At 38.1% G+C, this 15,000-nt stretch overlaps 1 protein-coding gene and 1 long non-coding RNA gene across 4 annotated transcripts in view; one reads left to right on the top strand and one right to left on the bottom strand.

Annotated features, from left to right (window-relative positions):
* Positions 1–5,721, top strand: part of LOC136841552 (uncharacterized) — an 8,991-nt gene extending 3,270 nt beyond the window's left edge. For all 3 annotated transcript variants that reach the window (XR_010853985.1, XR_010853987.1, XR_010853986.1), the window contains exons 3-4: positions 4,761–4,987; positions 5,277–5,721. This is a non-coding gene — a long non-coding RNA (uncharacterized lncRNA). The remainder of the gene's footprint in view (positions 1–4,760; positions 4,988–5,276) is intronic.
* A 3,297-nt stretch (positions 5,722–9,018) lies between these two features.
* LOC136840806 (uncharacterized) overlaps positions 9,019–15,000 on the bottom strand; it is a 43,211-nt gene continuing 37,229 nt past the window's right edge. The window contains exons 2-3 of the mRNA XM_067107748.1: positions 14,457–14,708; positions 9,019–10,953 (exon numbers count right to left, since the gene is read on the bottom strand). Of these exons, the coding sequence (XP_066963849.1) occupies positions 10,887–10,953; positions 14,457–14,704 (315 nt within the window). The 5' untranslated portion in view covers positions 14,705–14,708 and the 3' untranslated portion in view covers positions 9,019–10,886. The remainder of the gene's footprint in view (positions 10,954–14,456; positions 14,709–15,000) is intronic.

Here is a 15,000-nt window from a genome sequence, read left to right as displayed (position 1 = left end):
ACAGAACTAATATGAAACGGAATGGTGACTATAACGCTCCCACCAAGAAGCCGAAAAACTAACTACGTGAAACTAACAAAAGCAACTTAGATAAAAAAGAACGCAATCACGTGACTCGAACCATCACGTAAATAACACTTAATCTCCGTGCTGTATAAGTATAAAAAAGTAAGAGACGATTACGAAAAACGAAATGAAACAGAAAAGAAACACGAGATCAAATTGCGCATTTCCTTCTTCGTCCCCTGTCCACGTCACGCCTCCGAAGGGACTGTTCCTCTTCTTGGCATCATCAGCCGAAACTCTAGACCGCGCTTCAGCCACTTCTGCGTCGAGAGATGAGAAATGGGTCACCTCGAGTAGGAAGATTAAAAGACGAGGACCATCAACCTCTTGATTGCTTTACATCTCAATGCACCCGCAGAGGAACAAGCTGGAAGAAGCTGGGAGACAGTTTTGACAATCATCACCCATCCCGCAGTCAACCCCGCTGAATGGGCCAAGAAGATCGCAACTCCTCCGGAACAGTTGATGCAGATGCATCATGTTCCAAGGGCGTTGTGATGAACTTGACCCAGTCGATGAGGTTGGCTGGAGGATGGGTGTGTGGGAGGTTTTTGGGGGGGGGCCTCCCGTTGGCTGGTTGCTGCTGGGGGATACAGCACCCAACACCCAACCCGCAGTCAACCCCAAGAAATGGGTCAAGAAGATCACAACTCCTCCTGAACAGTTGATGCAGATGCATCATGCTCCAAGGGCGTTGTGATGAACTTGACCCAGTCGATGAGGTTGGCTGGAGGATGGGTGTGTGGGAGGTTTTTGGGGGGGGGCCTCCCGTTGGCTGGTTGCTGCTGGGGGATACAGCACCCAACACCCAACCCGCAGTCAACCCCAAGAAATGGGTCAAGAAGATCACAACTCCTCCTGAACAGTTGATGCAGATGCATCATGCTCCAAGGGCGTTGTGATTTCCTTGGCCCAGTCGAGGAGGTAGACTAGATGTTGGGGTTGTGTGTGTATTTTTTGTGGGGGCGCCTGCCTACCGTTGGTTCTCGTTCCAAAGGTGTTGTGATATTCTAGCCCCAGTCGTAAAAAGACTCCAAAGGCTTCAATTATCTTCAGAAAGCTCACCATGGAATGTCAGTCGTGGCCAATTCTTTTTCTGCTTGTCTAATCTTTTTAGGGTTTTCGGACACCGTCTGGTGATAAAGTTCAGGATATAGTATGGTAACTTACCCTAGATTCTGCACAACAATATTTGGCATATTAATTGAAAACGGTTGTACATCTAGTACTTTTTTTTATCCTCTTCTTTAGCGAAAGCCATATATTCATGGTGCTAACTGTCGCCATCTTTTGACAGCCAAACGTGTCCTAAGTATGGAAGCTTGGCACCAAGACGGACTAGTTCCAAAAAGAAAGGGATTCTTCCCTTCACTAAATTTATTGGGATATTCAGCACGGTCATTTGGTGGGCAACAACGAGCATTGTCCCCCTTCTTCGCAGTCTGCTGATGATCTTTCAAGCAGTGGGTAAATGTACGTTCCAATCTGTTGTAATAATCCTTCGCGGTTTCTGACGTTTATGTCAGTGGCTTCCATAGAGGGTTCGTATTCTTGGCTAATATTAAATCCATCCCTGCGGAGTTCCCGGCGGGAGAGGACTTCCGGTAATTCTCCTCCAAAAGTAGCAGCCCACTCTAATAGCCCGGGATCTATTTTCATCTTAATATTATGTAATGAAGTTCCTTCTATTATCTTTCTTGCTGTTTCCATACACCTATACACGGGGAAACATAAATCGACGTAATATTATGTGCATTTGCCATTACTGATCCCAGATAATGAGCATCTTCTTGGCCCCGTTTGGTCAACAGGGTGTCTGTTATGTAATCTTCATTACGTCTGCAGGGAAGAACTCCTGGGTAAAAATCCCCTCTATGTTCACTTTAAACAATGTAATCCTTTTCTTCTTATAATTTTTCAAGCCAATTTCTGTCCACCTGATCAAGACGTTCGTCGTGTCTAACTACTATTACTCCTAATTCTTCTCTGTGAGGAGAAGAAAGGGCGAGAGACGATGAATTTTCCTCTATCTCTTCTCGTCTTAATCTCAGTTCCAAGCCACTGTGTCCCTCTTCTGAAGTCCTTTCATTCTCTTCATAGCCTCTTAATGTTGTACTCGTTTTCTCTTGAATTATCCCGTTCGTTTTCGAATCATAACTCGTAAGATTCTCGACGGCGTCCGAAAAGAAACCTGCGAGCATGCCCAGGCGGGTCAGCAACCCTGTGGTACCCGTGGGAAGGACTATGTAACAAATGATAATTCCAATTAGGAGACAAGTCAACAAAGCGTTTATGCGGTTAAACAAGAAATCGACTCCAAAGGCTTCAGAGAGCTCGTCAGGATTCCACAGTAGGTCTGTGATCTCCGTATGATGCAACAGCAGTGAGGAATCGCTTCCTGAAGACGTCGAGCAGCTTATTCGAGATAATGTGGCATACTCTGTATATATGTATATATATATATATATATATATATATATATATATATATATATATATATATATATATATATATATATATATATATATATATATACACACACATATCTATACAGTGTATATATATATGTGTGTGTGTATATGTAAGAGAGAAAAAATAAATAAGAATTGTTACATGAATACTCTGGGGAGTCTTCTCTGGTTATACTAATAAATTTATTCACATTTACTTATAATAAAGGACTTATTTGTGATGAATTTTATATACCCATACTAAAACGAAGAGTATAGGAAATTACTAGTTTAGAAATGTAGGAAAATAGTTTTCCCTTGCTGTAATTACATTAATAAATATTCATGTAACAATTCTTATTTATTTTTGTCTCTTACATACACACACATTTATATATATATATATATATATATATATATATATATATATATATATATATATATATATATATATATATATATATAAATGTGTGTGTATGTAAGAGAGAAAAAAAATAAATAGGAATTGTTACATGAATATTTTTAATGTAATTACAGGAAGGAAAACTATTTTCCCACATTTCTAAACTAGTAATTTCCCTATACTCTCCGTTTTAGTATGGGTATATAAAATTCATCACAAATAAATCCTTTATTATAAGCAAATGTGAATAAAATTACTAGCATAACCAGAGAAGACTCCCCAGAGTAAATATTACTTTTACAATGATGAACAAAGGAAAACTATTTCTTCAGTAACAGCTTGATCGAAATTACTATACCATGATACATATTCATATATGAATTAAAAAGAAGTGATCAGATAAAATAAAAAAAATAAAAAGAGAAAATCCTTTTTTTAAAGATTTCCTTAAGGGAAGGTCTCTCCCTTCTTCATTTGGCGTGAAAACGCGGTGCCCTTGATCTTCGTCATGGCTTCGTAAACAGCCGCGCTCTGGGACCTCATCTCCATGGCCCGCAGCGTCTTTGGAGAAAACCTCCGGGCGTTCTTCCGGAGCAGGTTCTGCATCTTGTACCAGAGGTCCATCAGACTCTCGTGGATTCCCGAACACTGAGATCTAAGCTCCATCCTGTAGGCGCCGTCCTGAAGTTTTTGGGGTTTCGGCTGCTGGGATGACTCGTCGATTCCCGAACGCTTCTGACGAGACCTCAGCTCCATTCTGTCCTGAGTCCTCTGAGGCTCCGTGGGCTGGGAAGTTGGTCTAGCGACCTCTGCTGATTTTCCGCTTGCCTTCGCCTTCGGAGGCCATTTCTTCACAGCCTGAAACCGGGCGAAGAATTCCTTGATCAGGCTGAAATGAATCCCAGAGCACTGGGATCTCAGCTCCATCAGAAGACCTCCTCCTCCTCCTCCTCCTCCTCCTCCTCCTCCTCCTCCTCCTCCTTCCACGGGGCTCTGGATCGACTCAGGAGTCAGGACACCAAGTTCCTCGGGGCGCAAAGTCGAGTCCTCATCCTTTGGGAGAATGCCGTCCATCTTGACAGGGCGTTGCTGCTTCTCCTTCTTCGAAGGCGTCTGATTCGGCGAAGGACCGCTAGTCGTTATTGGGCCGCGACTGAGTTCAGATTTATACTGTGGTGAACGAATTTTCCCGGTGGCATTTTTCTCAAGTTTGTAGAAAAATGTTTTTTTATTTTTTAGATGTTTCTGCTGAGTTGCCATATGATAGTCTCACAATTATTCTTTACCAATACACTCAAATTTCAGGAATGTCTGATATATGATGTTAACTTGCATTGTATAATATAATATGATATATATATATATATATATATATATATATATATATATATATATATATATATATATATATATATATATATATATATATATATATATATATACATATATCCTTCTCTCTCTCTCTCTCTCTCTCTCTCTCTCTCTCTCTCTCTCTCTCTCTCTATATATATATATATATATATATATATATATATATATATATATATATATATATTCTCACAAATATTTATACTGTTCGACCTCTCTTTCTTGATTTAGTAGAAATATAAACAAAAACAAAGAAGAGAAAGCACCAAAGCTTTCTCTTTGTAAAGTAGTTTAGGGAGGAAAGCCAGAGAGCTGGCTGTTTTCAAAAACATTCAACTGTCATCGGGGATTTGAAGTTCAGTTTAGGGACTTATTCAACAGCGTAGGTTTTACCAAGGCCTCCCTTAGTTAGGGTATGCCTTAAGCTCATTTTCCTATAACCGTTGTACTGGCGATTTTTTGTCATTTTTCAGGCTACCCGCAGGCCATTAAGTGGGAGGAGTCTTCCAAGCAAGTAACCACGCACTTTGACCCAGCTCGGGAGTCCAGCGTTAACCTTAAATGAGAGCACAAGCACACTGTCTCTCTCTCAGCCTCCTCCCTTTGTTCTCTCCCCCTCTTGTGGAACAGCCGGGAAATTGCCTTTTTCAACGGACCCAGGGCTTCTGATGCAATTGATCACTGCATTATCTACTCCACGGTAAGTCTGAAGATGACAATTACTCCCAGTTCTTTCCTTTAGACCTCCCCCTTATATCCTGTTTCAAGTTTCTTAAACAGTCACTGACTAAGGAAATCCTAGTAAAACCATATCCCATTTATGAAGTCAATTACATGAAGTACAATTAGTGTTGCCTAGTGAGATTACATAAAGTATCCTCCATGGTGTTAACATAATATCCTTGATCTAAGACACATCCCTGGCAGTCAATTAATGATAAGTGAGAGGTCCTGGAATCCAAACCGTTATCTGGATACGTCTCTTCCAGAATCGGGCACGCCTTGGAACCTGGCTGTAAGCTTGTTTGGAGAAGGAGTAGCAACAATATACTCGAGTCCTGTACTTGGAATTGCCTATCTGTGCATCACAAGAGTTTTCTCAGCTGTTGCCTCATCCACTAACTCATGTTGAATATTGTGTGTCCGAAGTGAGATGAAGTTGGAGCTGTTATTAGCTCCTGTAAGATATTTTTATTTCATTCACTTTATTTGTTGAACTAGATGGTTGAGTAATGTGGTTTATTTAATTCATGTGTTCGGAATAAATCAATATAGTCAGTAACCTAGTTTCAACTGGCGACCAAATCTAATTTAGTTAATTATCTGTCTTTTCTGGTAACTTTTAGCCTTAGCTGATAGGATTACGTTGATCTGAGGTAAAGCAAGGCTATAAAAATCACAGTAATTAATAATTAAACTCATCAGCCAAATGACCCACGTTACAATATATACATACATATATATATATATATATATATATATATATATATATATATATATATATATATATATATATATATATATATATGGGAGAAAGAGAGAGAAAGAGAGAGAGGCCGTAATGTCAACAAATTTATATCTTCTGTATGTATGAGCTTCTGACTTTCTATATGTTCTAACTCAGAATAACACAGAAGACAAACAGCCTCCCAGTTCCTAGCCCATTGCTGCCATGGGAGAGCTTCAGATTAGTTGCTATTGTTTGGTTTTCTTTCTGTTTGGTTTCTACTCGGATTTTATTTCTGTTTGTCCACCTGTTGTTGTTGGCTAAACTCTTGTTCTACCCATATAATATTCTTTATATTGTTTATGTCCATTAGGAGCAATAACCCAAAGTTTTTTAGCCCTTATTTGGCTTTTATTTCTGTTTGTCCACCTGTTGTTGTTGGCTAAACTCATGTTTTACCCATACAATATTCTTTATATTTATGTCCATTAGGAGCAATAACCGAAATTTTTTTTTAGCCCTTTATCTTAACTTTGATGCAGAGCCTCGATGGCCAAGTTGGTAAGAGCAGCAGCTTCGGACTTCATAGAGGTCTGTGGCGCGGGTTCAAATCCGCCGCCGACCGGTCAGAGAGGCGGACACTTTACTATCCATGTAGACACCCCGGGCCCGGGATTATGTATGTAATCAACGGAAAGGTTTGCTTAAAAGCAAATGGGTGTTACAGACTAATACACACACAAACAAAGCCACTCCAACATCTCCTAAAAACACAACAGACACCTCACACGTCTCAAACTGTCAACCTAACCGCGCAACAACTTCTCACTGCTGGGAGAAAGGGCGCTGGTGACTGGTACAATACATGTAAATACGCTACTGGGGTCTAAGCGATGACAGGCAGGGCAGCCGATCGAGACTACGGTCTACCCCAAAGCCAAATCAAAGTCCTTCAAAAGAAGGCGTCGTGCTTACCCCATACAAATGAGAAAAAAGCATGTTAAAAAAAATCTGAACTTTGACGCTCAAACAGTGTCCGTTCAGACGTGAAGTTCAGCCAGCTTCGTGACTCTACAAAAATGACTGTCGAAAAGCATTACTTTGTGTAAGTCTAGTATAATCAACTCCTTGGCATACAATGTATATTTTAGTTGTGTTTATTTTTCTATTTTTCTTCTGTTATCTTAGATTTTTTTACGCCCATACATTCAGAGGTGAAGTTCAGACGTATTAATGATCAAAATGACAGTAGAAGAGCGTTACTTTTAATATTTCAAGTATAATTAACTTGTATTACTGTAGTGTTTATTTACTTCTTCTTCTTCTTCTTTTATCTTAGATTTTATACACCCAACCAGGGCCCGTTCAGAGCTGAAGTTCAATAATATATCTAATTTAATTAACTCATTGACAAACGATATATTTCATTAGTGATTATTTACTTCTTCTTCTTCTTCTTCTTCTTCTTCTTCTTCTTCTTCTTCTTCTTCTTCTTCTTCTCTTTTAGGCCGTGGCTAATTGAGATCAACTCCTCCCCTTGCATAGCTCCAACCACCAGCGTTACCAGGAGAATGTGTGCTCACTGCCTACAGCATGTTATCAAAGGTAATTGCATAATTCATTAAATTATTATTATTATTATTATTATTATTATTCAGAAGATGAGTCCTATTCATATGGAACAAGCCCACCACAGGGGCCACTGACCTGAAATTCAGGCTTCCAAAAAATATGGTGTTCATTAGGAAGAATAAGAGGAGGTAAAGGGAAAATACAGGAAGAGGAGATCTAACTTATTAAAAAAATAAAAAAAATAAATTAATAAATAGATAAAAATGTATTAAAATGCAAGGAGAATAGTATTATGGAAGTCATTCATTGCATCTTCTCTTAAACTCTTGAAGTTCCAACTGCACGACATCCCCAGGGAGACTGTTCCACAGTCCAAAATTATCATTATATATTTTAATGTTTATACGACACAGAACGCTTGACGGATGACAAGAACAAGAGTAACGGAACCTTTATGCAATATCTGTACACTCAACAGTCGCCCTGAATATGTCAGTATGTCGAAAAAGCAAGCGAAGTTTCAATGCATTACTACCCTAGTACTACTCACTTTGCATTTTAACAATTTACTTACATTTCTTTACCTATTTACTTATTGGTTTATTAATTTGTGTTTTCCTTTTTTTAATAAGTGATCTCTTCTGTCTGTATTTCCCATTACCTTCATTAACTCCCTGCTAAAGAACACCGTAATGTTCTTTGGAAGCTTGAATTTCAAGTTAATGGACCCTGTGGGCTTGTTCCATATGAATAGGGTTCATCTTCTGAATAATAATAATAATAATAATAATAATAATAATAATAATAATAATAATAATAATAATAATAACTGGGAAGCTTGAATTACAAGTCAATGGCCCCTGTGGGCTTGTTCCATATGAATAGGGTTCTTCTGAATAATAATAATAATAATAATAATAATAATAATAATAATAATAATAATAATAATAATCTCAGGAAAGACGAAAAGACGCAGGACAATGAAACATGAGGTAATTTGATTCTTTATTACTACACATCCGTTAGATTATATAACTTTTGAAAGGAGAAAATACCTGAGAATTTACTTTATAATGACCTTATATTTTGAGCCGTATGACCAGGAGTGTGCACGAATTACCATAAAGATTGAATTGAATATTTATGAACGAAATGAAAAAAAAAAAAAAAAATTTGGTTTCCAACTCACTCTAATAGTTGTTGTTTTCAATAAGATAAAATGTCGTCTTGTGTCAGGAACTCCTATCTATTTAGCTAATTGAATCTACCAATTACGACTGAGCAATTAGAACCATAATTTTTATAATGAAATAAATAAAAAGAATTACTTAACCGTTTAGGGTTTCACTGAAATAGTGAGGTCTTGTGTAGACCTATCATATTTTCGTTGTGACGAATACCGGTTTCTGAAGTAACCTTAGGCTTATCTTAACACTAAGTTTTCACTTAGCACAATCTGGTGTCTTTTGCCATTAGTGGATCGTGACAAAATAAAGCCAATATCCTGATTGTCGGTGTTTGGTGAATTGTGAAATATGGCGAAATAAAGCTTGTAATTCTTTTTCCTTTTTCCGGAATCGTGATATTTGCTTGGTTAACATTGCACAGATTAATCACAGTGGAACATGACGAGCCAATGGACCATCTTAAAAGCAAAGAAGAAGAGGAGTCATTCGCTGTGAATGAGAGGAAGTGACAATGAAAGTCCTTAGGGAAAGAAAATACTATATATTTCAGTGAATGAGATCATAAAACAGGTTACACATCATAATCAATAACTTACAGACGTGCCTGGAATAAGTAATGTTTCTTGGGTTTTCATTAAGTATTTTAATCAAAAACTTACGAACAAAGGAATCAATGGCCTTTCCAGTAATTCAGGACAAGGTAGATAAGTAATCACGCAGGTTCGAAGTGCTTGGTGTGTGTTCGAGAGCAAGCATGACTGGCGTGAGTCTGACATATTAGCATATAGAACGAGCCGCTGTGTGAGCCTCCTGACCTAGATCGGACAGCACATGGAAATGAACGCAGCCGACCAGTGCGCATGCGTTGTTTTTGGACCTTAGACCTACGAGCATGAACATTTATTTCGACAGCCAATTTTCATGTGTATTTCCTTAGGCCTAACACGGAGAGGGCGGACCACCTGTTCCAGGGTGTGTATTCGATACGTAGTGGAACAATACACATCTAAGAGATACTAGAACCAGATGAGACGCAGAGAGAAGCCAGACTTTGACAGTAGTTCAGGATGTTTTCGCTCAGAATATCTCGAATTACTGTGTCCGCGAGATGTTGAAGAGTTCTTTCTATCTTATTACAGATTAATGGTACATATTTGAAGAAAAAGCTACGGCATGGAACGTTCTTATCTTTATAGAATTCAGGAACAAGTTTTTCGACTGATCATTGTTCAGGAAACAAACTGAAGTTTAGTTTAACGACTGATATCCCCTTCAACCTACATGAAAATACAGAGAGAGAGAGAGAGAGAGAGAGAGAGAGAGAGAGAGAGAGAGAGAGAGAGAGAGATTAAATGAACATATAACGCATTGTTGTTTAGCCTCTATCTAAACCTACGGTGACAACGTTAGTTGCAAAGAAGAAGAATTCTAGTCTTATACAGTAAAGACAGACCATTAACACCGACGATAATTATGAGCCTTTTACTTTTCAATGTCACATTAGTTGTCACGTTAGATTTCACATCAAGTGCTAAAAATGGGTATCTTGGAGGGTCAGAAAAACGAAGGAAATAAGAAGACAAAATTAAACTTATCGCTGGGCACAGCAGAAGTTGGGTAGGCCTAATGAAATCAGATCGTGTTGAAAAAGATAGCTTTTAGGAACTGCACGATAAAGCACAGTACGAGAAAGAGCGTAACAGAGAAACTTTTTTCAAATAAGTAGAATTATCTTTGCCAAGAAAGTTTCAGTAACTCTCATTTCCAGTAAGAAGTACGTATGAGCAAATCCCAGAATTAAGATCAACGGCAATGGTGCAGGAAGGAACACTACGGGGTGCTGCTCGATACATTATACGAGAAGAAGAATTAATATTACGACCACATTGCATGTTTGCGATAATCTCGTTCATTGTCAATGTTTTGTTACCTCTGTTCGAGAAGTTGATAGGATTAGAGATTGGACTAGTGCGAGTCTTTCTCTCTCTCTCTCTTTCTTTTCCTACTCCTCCCTCTCTCTCTCTCTCTCTCTCTCTCTCTCTCTCTCTCTCTCTCTCTCTCTTCTCTCATTGTTTCGTTACTCTTTTTCGCAATTTATGTATTTATGGATGTTAGCCGCCATATCAGTTACTAAACAGACTGACTTACATTACCACGCAAGAAGTTCTTCATTTGTTTACAAGGTACGTCATCACCCGGCGTATCCCTGCGCCTCAGCCGTCGCTTTGGGCGAGATAGTATTCATCGTTATTCATCTGTCCTGTGTTTTCATCCTTCTTAAAATGTTGCAAAGGCGAGACAAATAGGGGTTCTGGTTATTATGATATGAGTTACGGAGAGACAACACTGGGTATTATTACAAAGAAACGGGACGATGATTTGAGATTCCTTCGTCAGTAGTCGAGGAGGTCGTCGTGTGAGGATGACCGCTGGGGCATGGCGCCGCCGCGCTTACCGAACCTGCAAGAAGAAGAAGAATTGGGGCACTGAATGTTTTGGAAAACTACGAATGGGTTTCTACAATCGCTTTGTCCAAGGAAAATTGGTTGAGTTTAACTGCTTCAGTCTATATATATATATATATATATATATATATATATATATATATATATATATATATATATATATATATGTATATATACTGTATATATATATATATATATATATATATATATATATATATATATATATATATATATATATATATATATATATATATATATACTGTACACACACACGTGTGTAAGTGCTTTAAAAGACTTATGTGCTGAAGGTCTCTCCCATTACCAGGTAGTCAGTCATCCTAAAACTGACCACACCAAATGTTGCTAAAAGTTGCAGCTCAATATATATATATATATATATATATATATATATATATATATATATATATATATATATATATATATACAGTATATATATATTATATATATAATACATATATGTGTGCATAAATAGAACAGGAAGAATGAAAAATGAATGTTAATGTGGAAGGTGGAAGAATGTAAGCAGTTAACTCTTACAGGCATTTGCAAATAGACAATGAATAAGAGTAGGATGAAAGAAGTCATACAATAAGTGAAGCGAATAAGGTAGCAGGATGTGGGAAGAGACTTGTCAGAATCTATGAAGGGATTTTTGAGCCAGTTCTCCTCCATGGAAGTGAAGTGTGGGTGCTTAAATCAAATGAAAGAAAAGGCCGAAGCTCCTAGAGAAAAAGGGAAAAACTTGTTTGCCTGATATATGTGGTGTGGGAAGAACTGAAAGGGTGAGAAGTGCGGAGATCCGTAGAAAAGTGGTATAAAAAGTTAGAGTATTTGAAAGAAGAGAACAGGATGACCCGGTTTTTTTGCCATGCCCCTAGGTTAGGTTAAGTTAGGTTAGGTTGCGTTAGATTAGGTTAGATTTGTAATAATACTGAAATTTTGGTGTGGAAAACATAATGATATTATTTTCAAGAAAATTTTATGGTTGGTTTTTAAGATTTGGCGTCCCACTTTTATCAGGGACAGGTACCTGCACTTGGTTACATCTCAGGAGAATGCGACCCAGAAAAGAAATGATAAATGGAGAGCAAAGGGTATTAGAAGGGAATGTCCCTTATATCCATAAGCAAGAGACTGCATGCAAAACTGGAATGAACAGCACGATGCTTATAGGAGGTTCGATGTGCTGCTGTTGAGGCTTCTGTGTATGAGTATGAGTGGTTGAATTTTTTAGAAGTTTTCTGAATATGTTGTTCATCCACGATTTATCAGTTATAGTACAAATAGGACAGTTACTAAGGTGTAGTTTCTTCCTCCCAAGCCAGCCCCTCTGATTTCTAGGTCTGTAAGTGAAACTGAGAGACTGAAAAGTTGTAAATATATATATATATATATATATATATATATATATATATATATATATATATATATATATATATATATATATATATATAAAGAAGAGAGAGAGAGAGAGAGAGAGAGAGAGAGAGAGAGAGAGAGAGAGAGAGAGAGAGAGAGAACTAACTACTCCCTGAATATACTCCTTTTCTTTTCCTTTTTACAAAACAATGAACGTAAGACAAAATAATCCCATTCACATTATAGGAAATCAAGTCGACTAGCATGGAAAAGCACATTAGGGATGATGATAAGATTCCCGACGTGCATAAACGATGACAAAGATGATCTAATTGAGAAGCAATTATGATACGAAGGACAGAATTATTCATCTGAGAAATTCCAAATAAATGAAGAGAGGAGTTGTAATCAGATAATGACTTCTTAACTAAGGAAATGAATTGGGAAATTAAACTGATATTATTTGATACACAAAGAAGATGACTGTCTTCAGGAAATGAGAGCTTAATTAGCTGCTGAATTCGGAAGATTATTTTCGAAAATTATACTCTTAATAATAATGCTTTTAATACCCATGAGTGATTTCATGGTAAATTAAAATACAGGGAAATGTAGGAGAAGAATAAGGACGAAGAAGAGAGAGAGAGAGGGAGGAAAGATGAGAGTCAAACAAACAAAAACCCTGTGGTGAAGAAAACAGAATGCAGAAATAAAGAAAATGGAAATAATGACGTTAAAAGGGAAAGGCAGAGTTGACCGACACCAGAGCTGATGGGACCAATGTGAAACTGGAATTGGTTGCATGAATAACTGTTGTAGATTTAAAAAAGCCATTGGAGGTTCAAATTCTCAGAGGGAACTGAAGTCAGCAGAGGAATTTTGTTGTCAGAGTGACCAACGAAGACTTAGGAGAGGTTTTATAAGATCTTGAGATTTGGAAAGTACAATGGTTGACAAAATGATGATTAAGATATTTCATCCTAATGGAGAGTAAATTTATGACTAAAGCAATGGTGACCTTTCCACTTAGACAAAACATCTGTAGGAACGAAATGGAGTGTTAACCTTTCTTACAAGTGAATAATTGGGATGGAGGATTTTAGAGGCATAGTGTACAAAGACCATACCTAAAAAACCTGAAAGGAAGGTATAGGAGATTTCAGTTTATGCAAGTTTGACACTTTATAGATCAGGTGCGTTCTGAAAAACCCGAGTTTATGTAGATTTTACAATAATTATGTAACAGGTGTAAAAAGACAGAGAGATTATGGTAAACATGCAAAGCAGAAACCATATTGTAAACGGTTGTTTGTTAAGAGCCAGGAGACTTTTTCGATAACTACGAAGTTGGAACGGACTGCTGTGGTGTAAAAGTATGTCAGAGACAAATATCCATTTATTTTCCAATGTAAATTTCTAAGAATTAAGTCACTGAAGCACATTTACCGTAGGTGCGAGGTGTCAACTGGAAAATAGGCTTTGAAAGGAGAAATGGCAAGTGCATGCTGATGATGCAGTTTTGGAAGATGTTTGCTGAAGAGAAGTCTTTAAGAAAGTTTAAGCTATTGAACTGTTTTAGAAAAGACTGAGAAAACAAATAAAAGAGACTTTTTGGCATACATAGATGCATAGAGAGAGAGAATGCCATACCAGTATTTCCGAGCTGTGGATGGGATCACTTCAAGTAACTAGTTTTTTAGATACATAGATAAGTACATACACAGATAGACGGAGAGAAAGTAACATGCTTGTATTTATGTTAGTGTGCCGACTTACTACATATATGTCATTGAAAAATAATTACAGTAGTTAGAATCACAAGTTGATATTAATTTTCTGTAAAGTGAATGAGAACTTTTTTAGCTAGTGTACGAATTTTAACAAGCAGTTTTTCAATAGACAAATGATACCTTTTTAAAGAGAGAGAGAGAGAGAGAGAGAGAGAGAGAGAGAGAGAGAGAGAGATCACACACAAGCATGTTAAAGGAAGTATACAAGCAATCACAAAAAAGCAGACAGACGACTGGACAGAGATCACGTAATGACATCTTAAAAGAAGTGAAAGCACGAATACACAACACGAGAGAGAGAGAGAGAGAGAGAGAGAGAATGACATACCTGGGCCGTCCAGCGATGGCATAATAAGCGTTAAGCGCATCCAAGTACTGCCTGAGCTCAACGGGTGACTTGAAGATATTAGGCCGAGACGGGTAGGGTACCTCGGCGGAGCCCAGGATTCCTGCGAGGTCGGCCTCGCGCATGGCCTGCAGGGTCTCGGCGGCGTTGCCCGTTCTCGCCGAGGACGCCGTCGAGACCAGGAGGACGGCCACCACCACTGCTGCTGACGTCAGGGCGTAATTCCGCATTTGCCTGCGGAAAAAAAAAGAGACGTTCTGTGACGTGGGGGATTCCTCTCGATTCTGTCGTCCCTCAAGACTCAGTTTAATGTCTTTCGTTTGAAGGCGGGTGTGTTTTCGTTCCAGAGACAGATCCATTGGAACTTTATTGAGTTCACTGTCTCTCTCTCTCTCTCTCTCTCTCTCTCTCTCTCTCTGCATTGGGAAGATTATTGTTAAGAGTTGTCAAGTAGGAGGCGGATGAGGTAAGTTCTCTCTCTCTCTCTCTCTCTCTCTCTCTCTCTCTCTCTCTCTCTCTCCCCATT

This window comes from Macrobrachium rosenbergii, chromosome 1, assembly GCF_040412425.1.
Source record: "Macrobrachium rosenbergii isolate ZJJX-2024 chromosome 1, ASM4041242v1, whole genome shotgun sequence".
Lineage (NCBI taxonomy): Eukaryota > Metazoa > Arthropoda > Malacostraca > Decapoda > Palaemonidae > Macrobrachium > Macrobrachium rosenbergii.
This window is presented reverse-complemented; position numbering and strand designations above follow the sequence as displayed.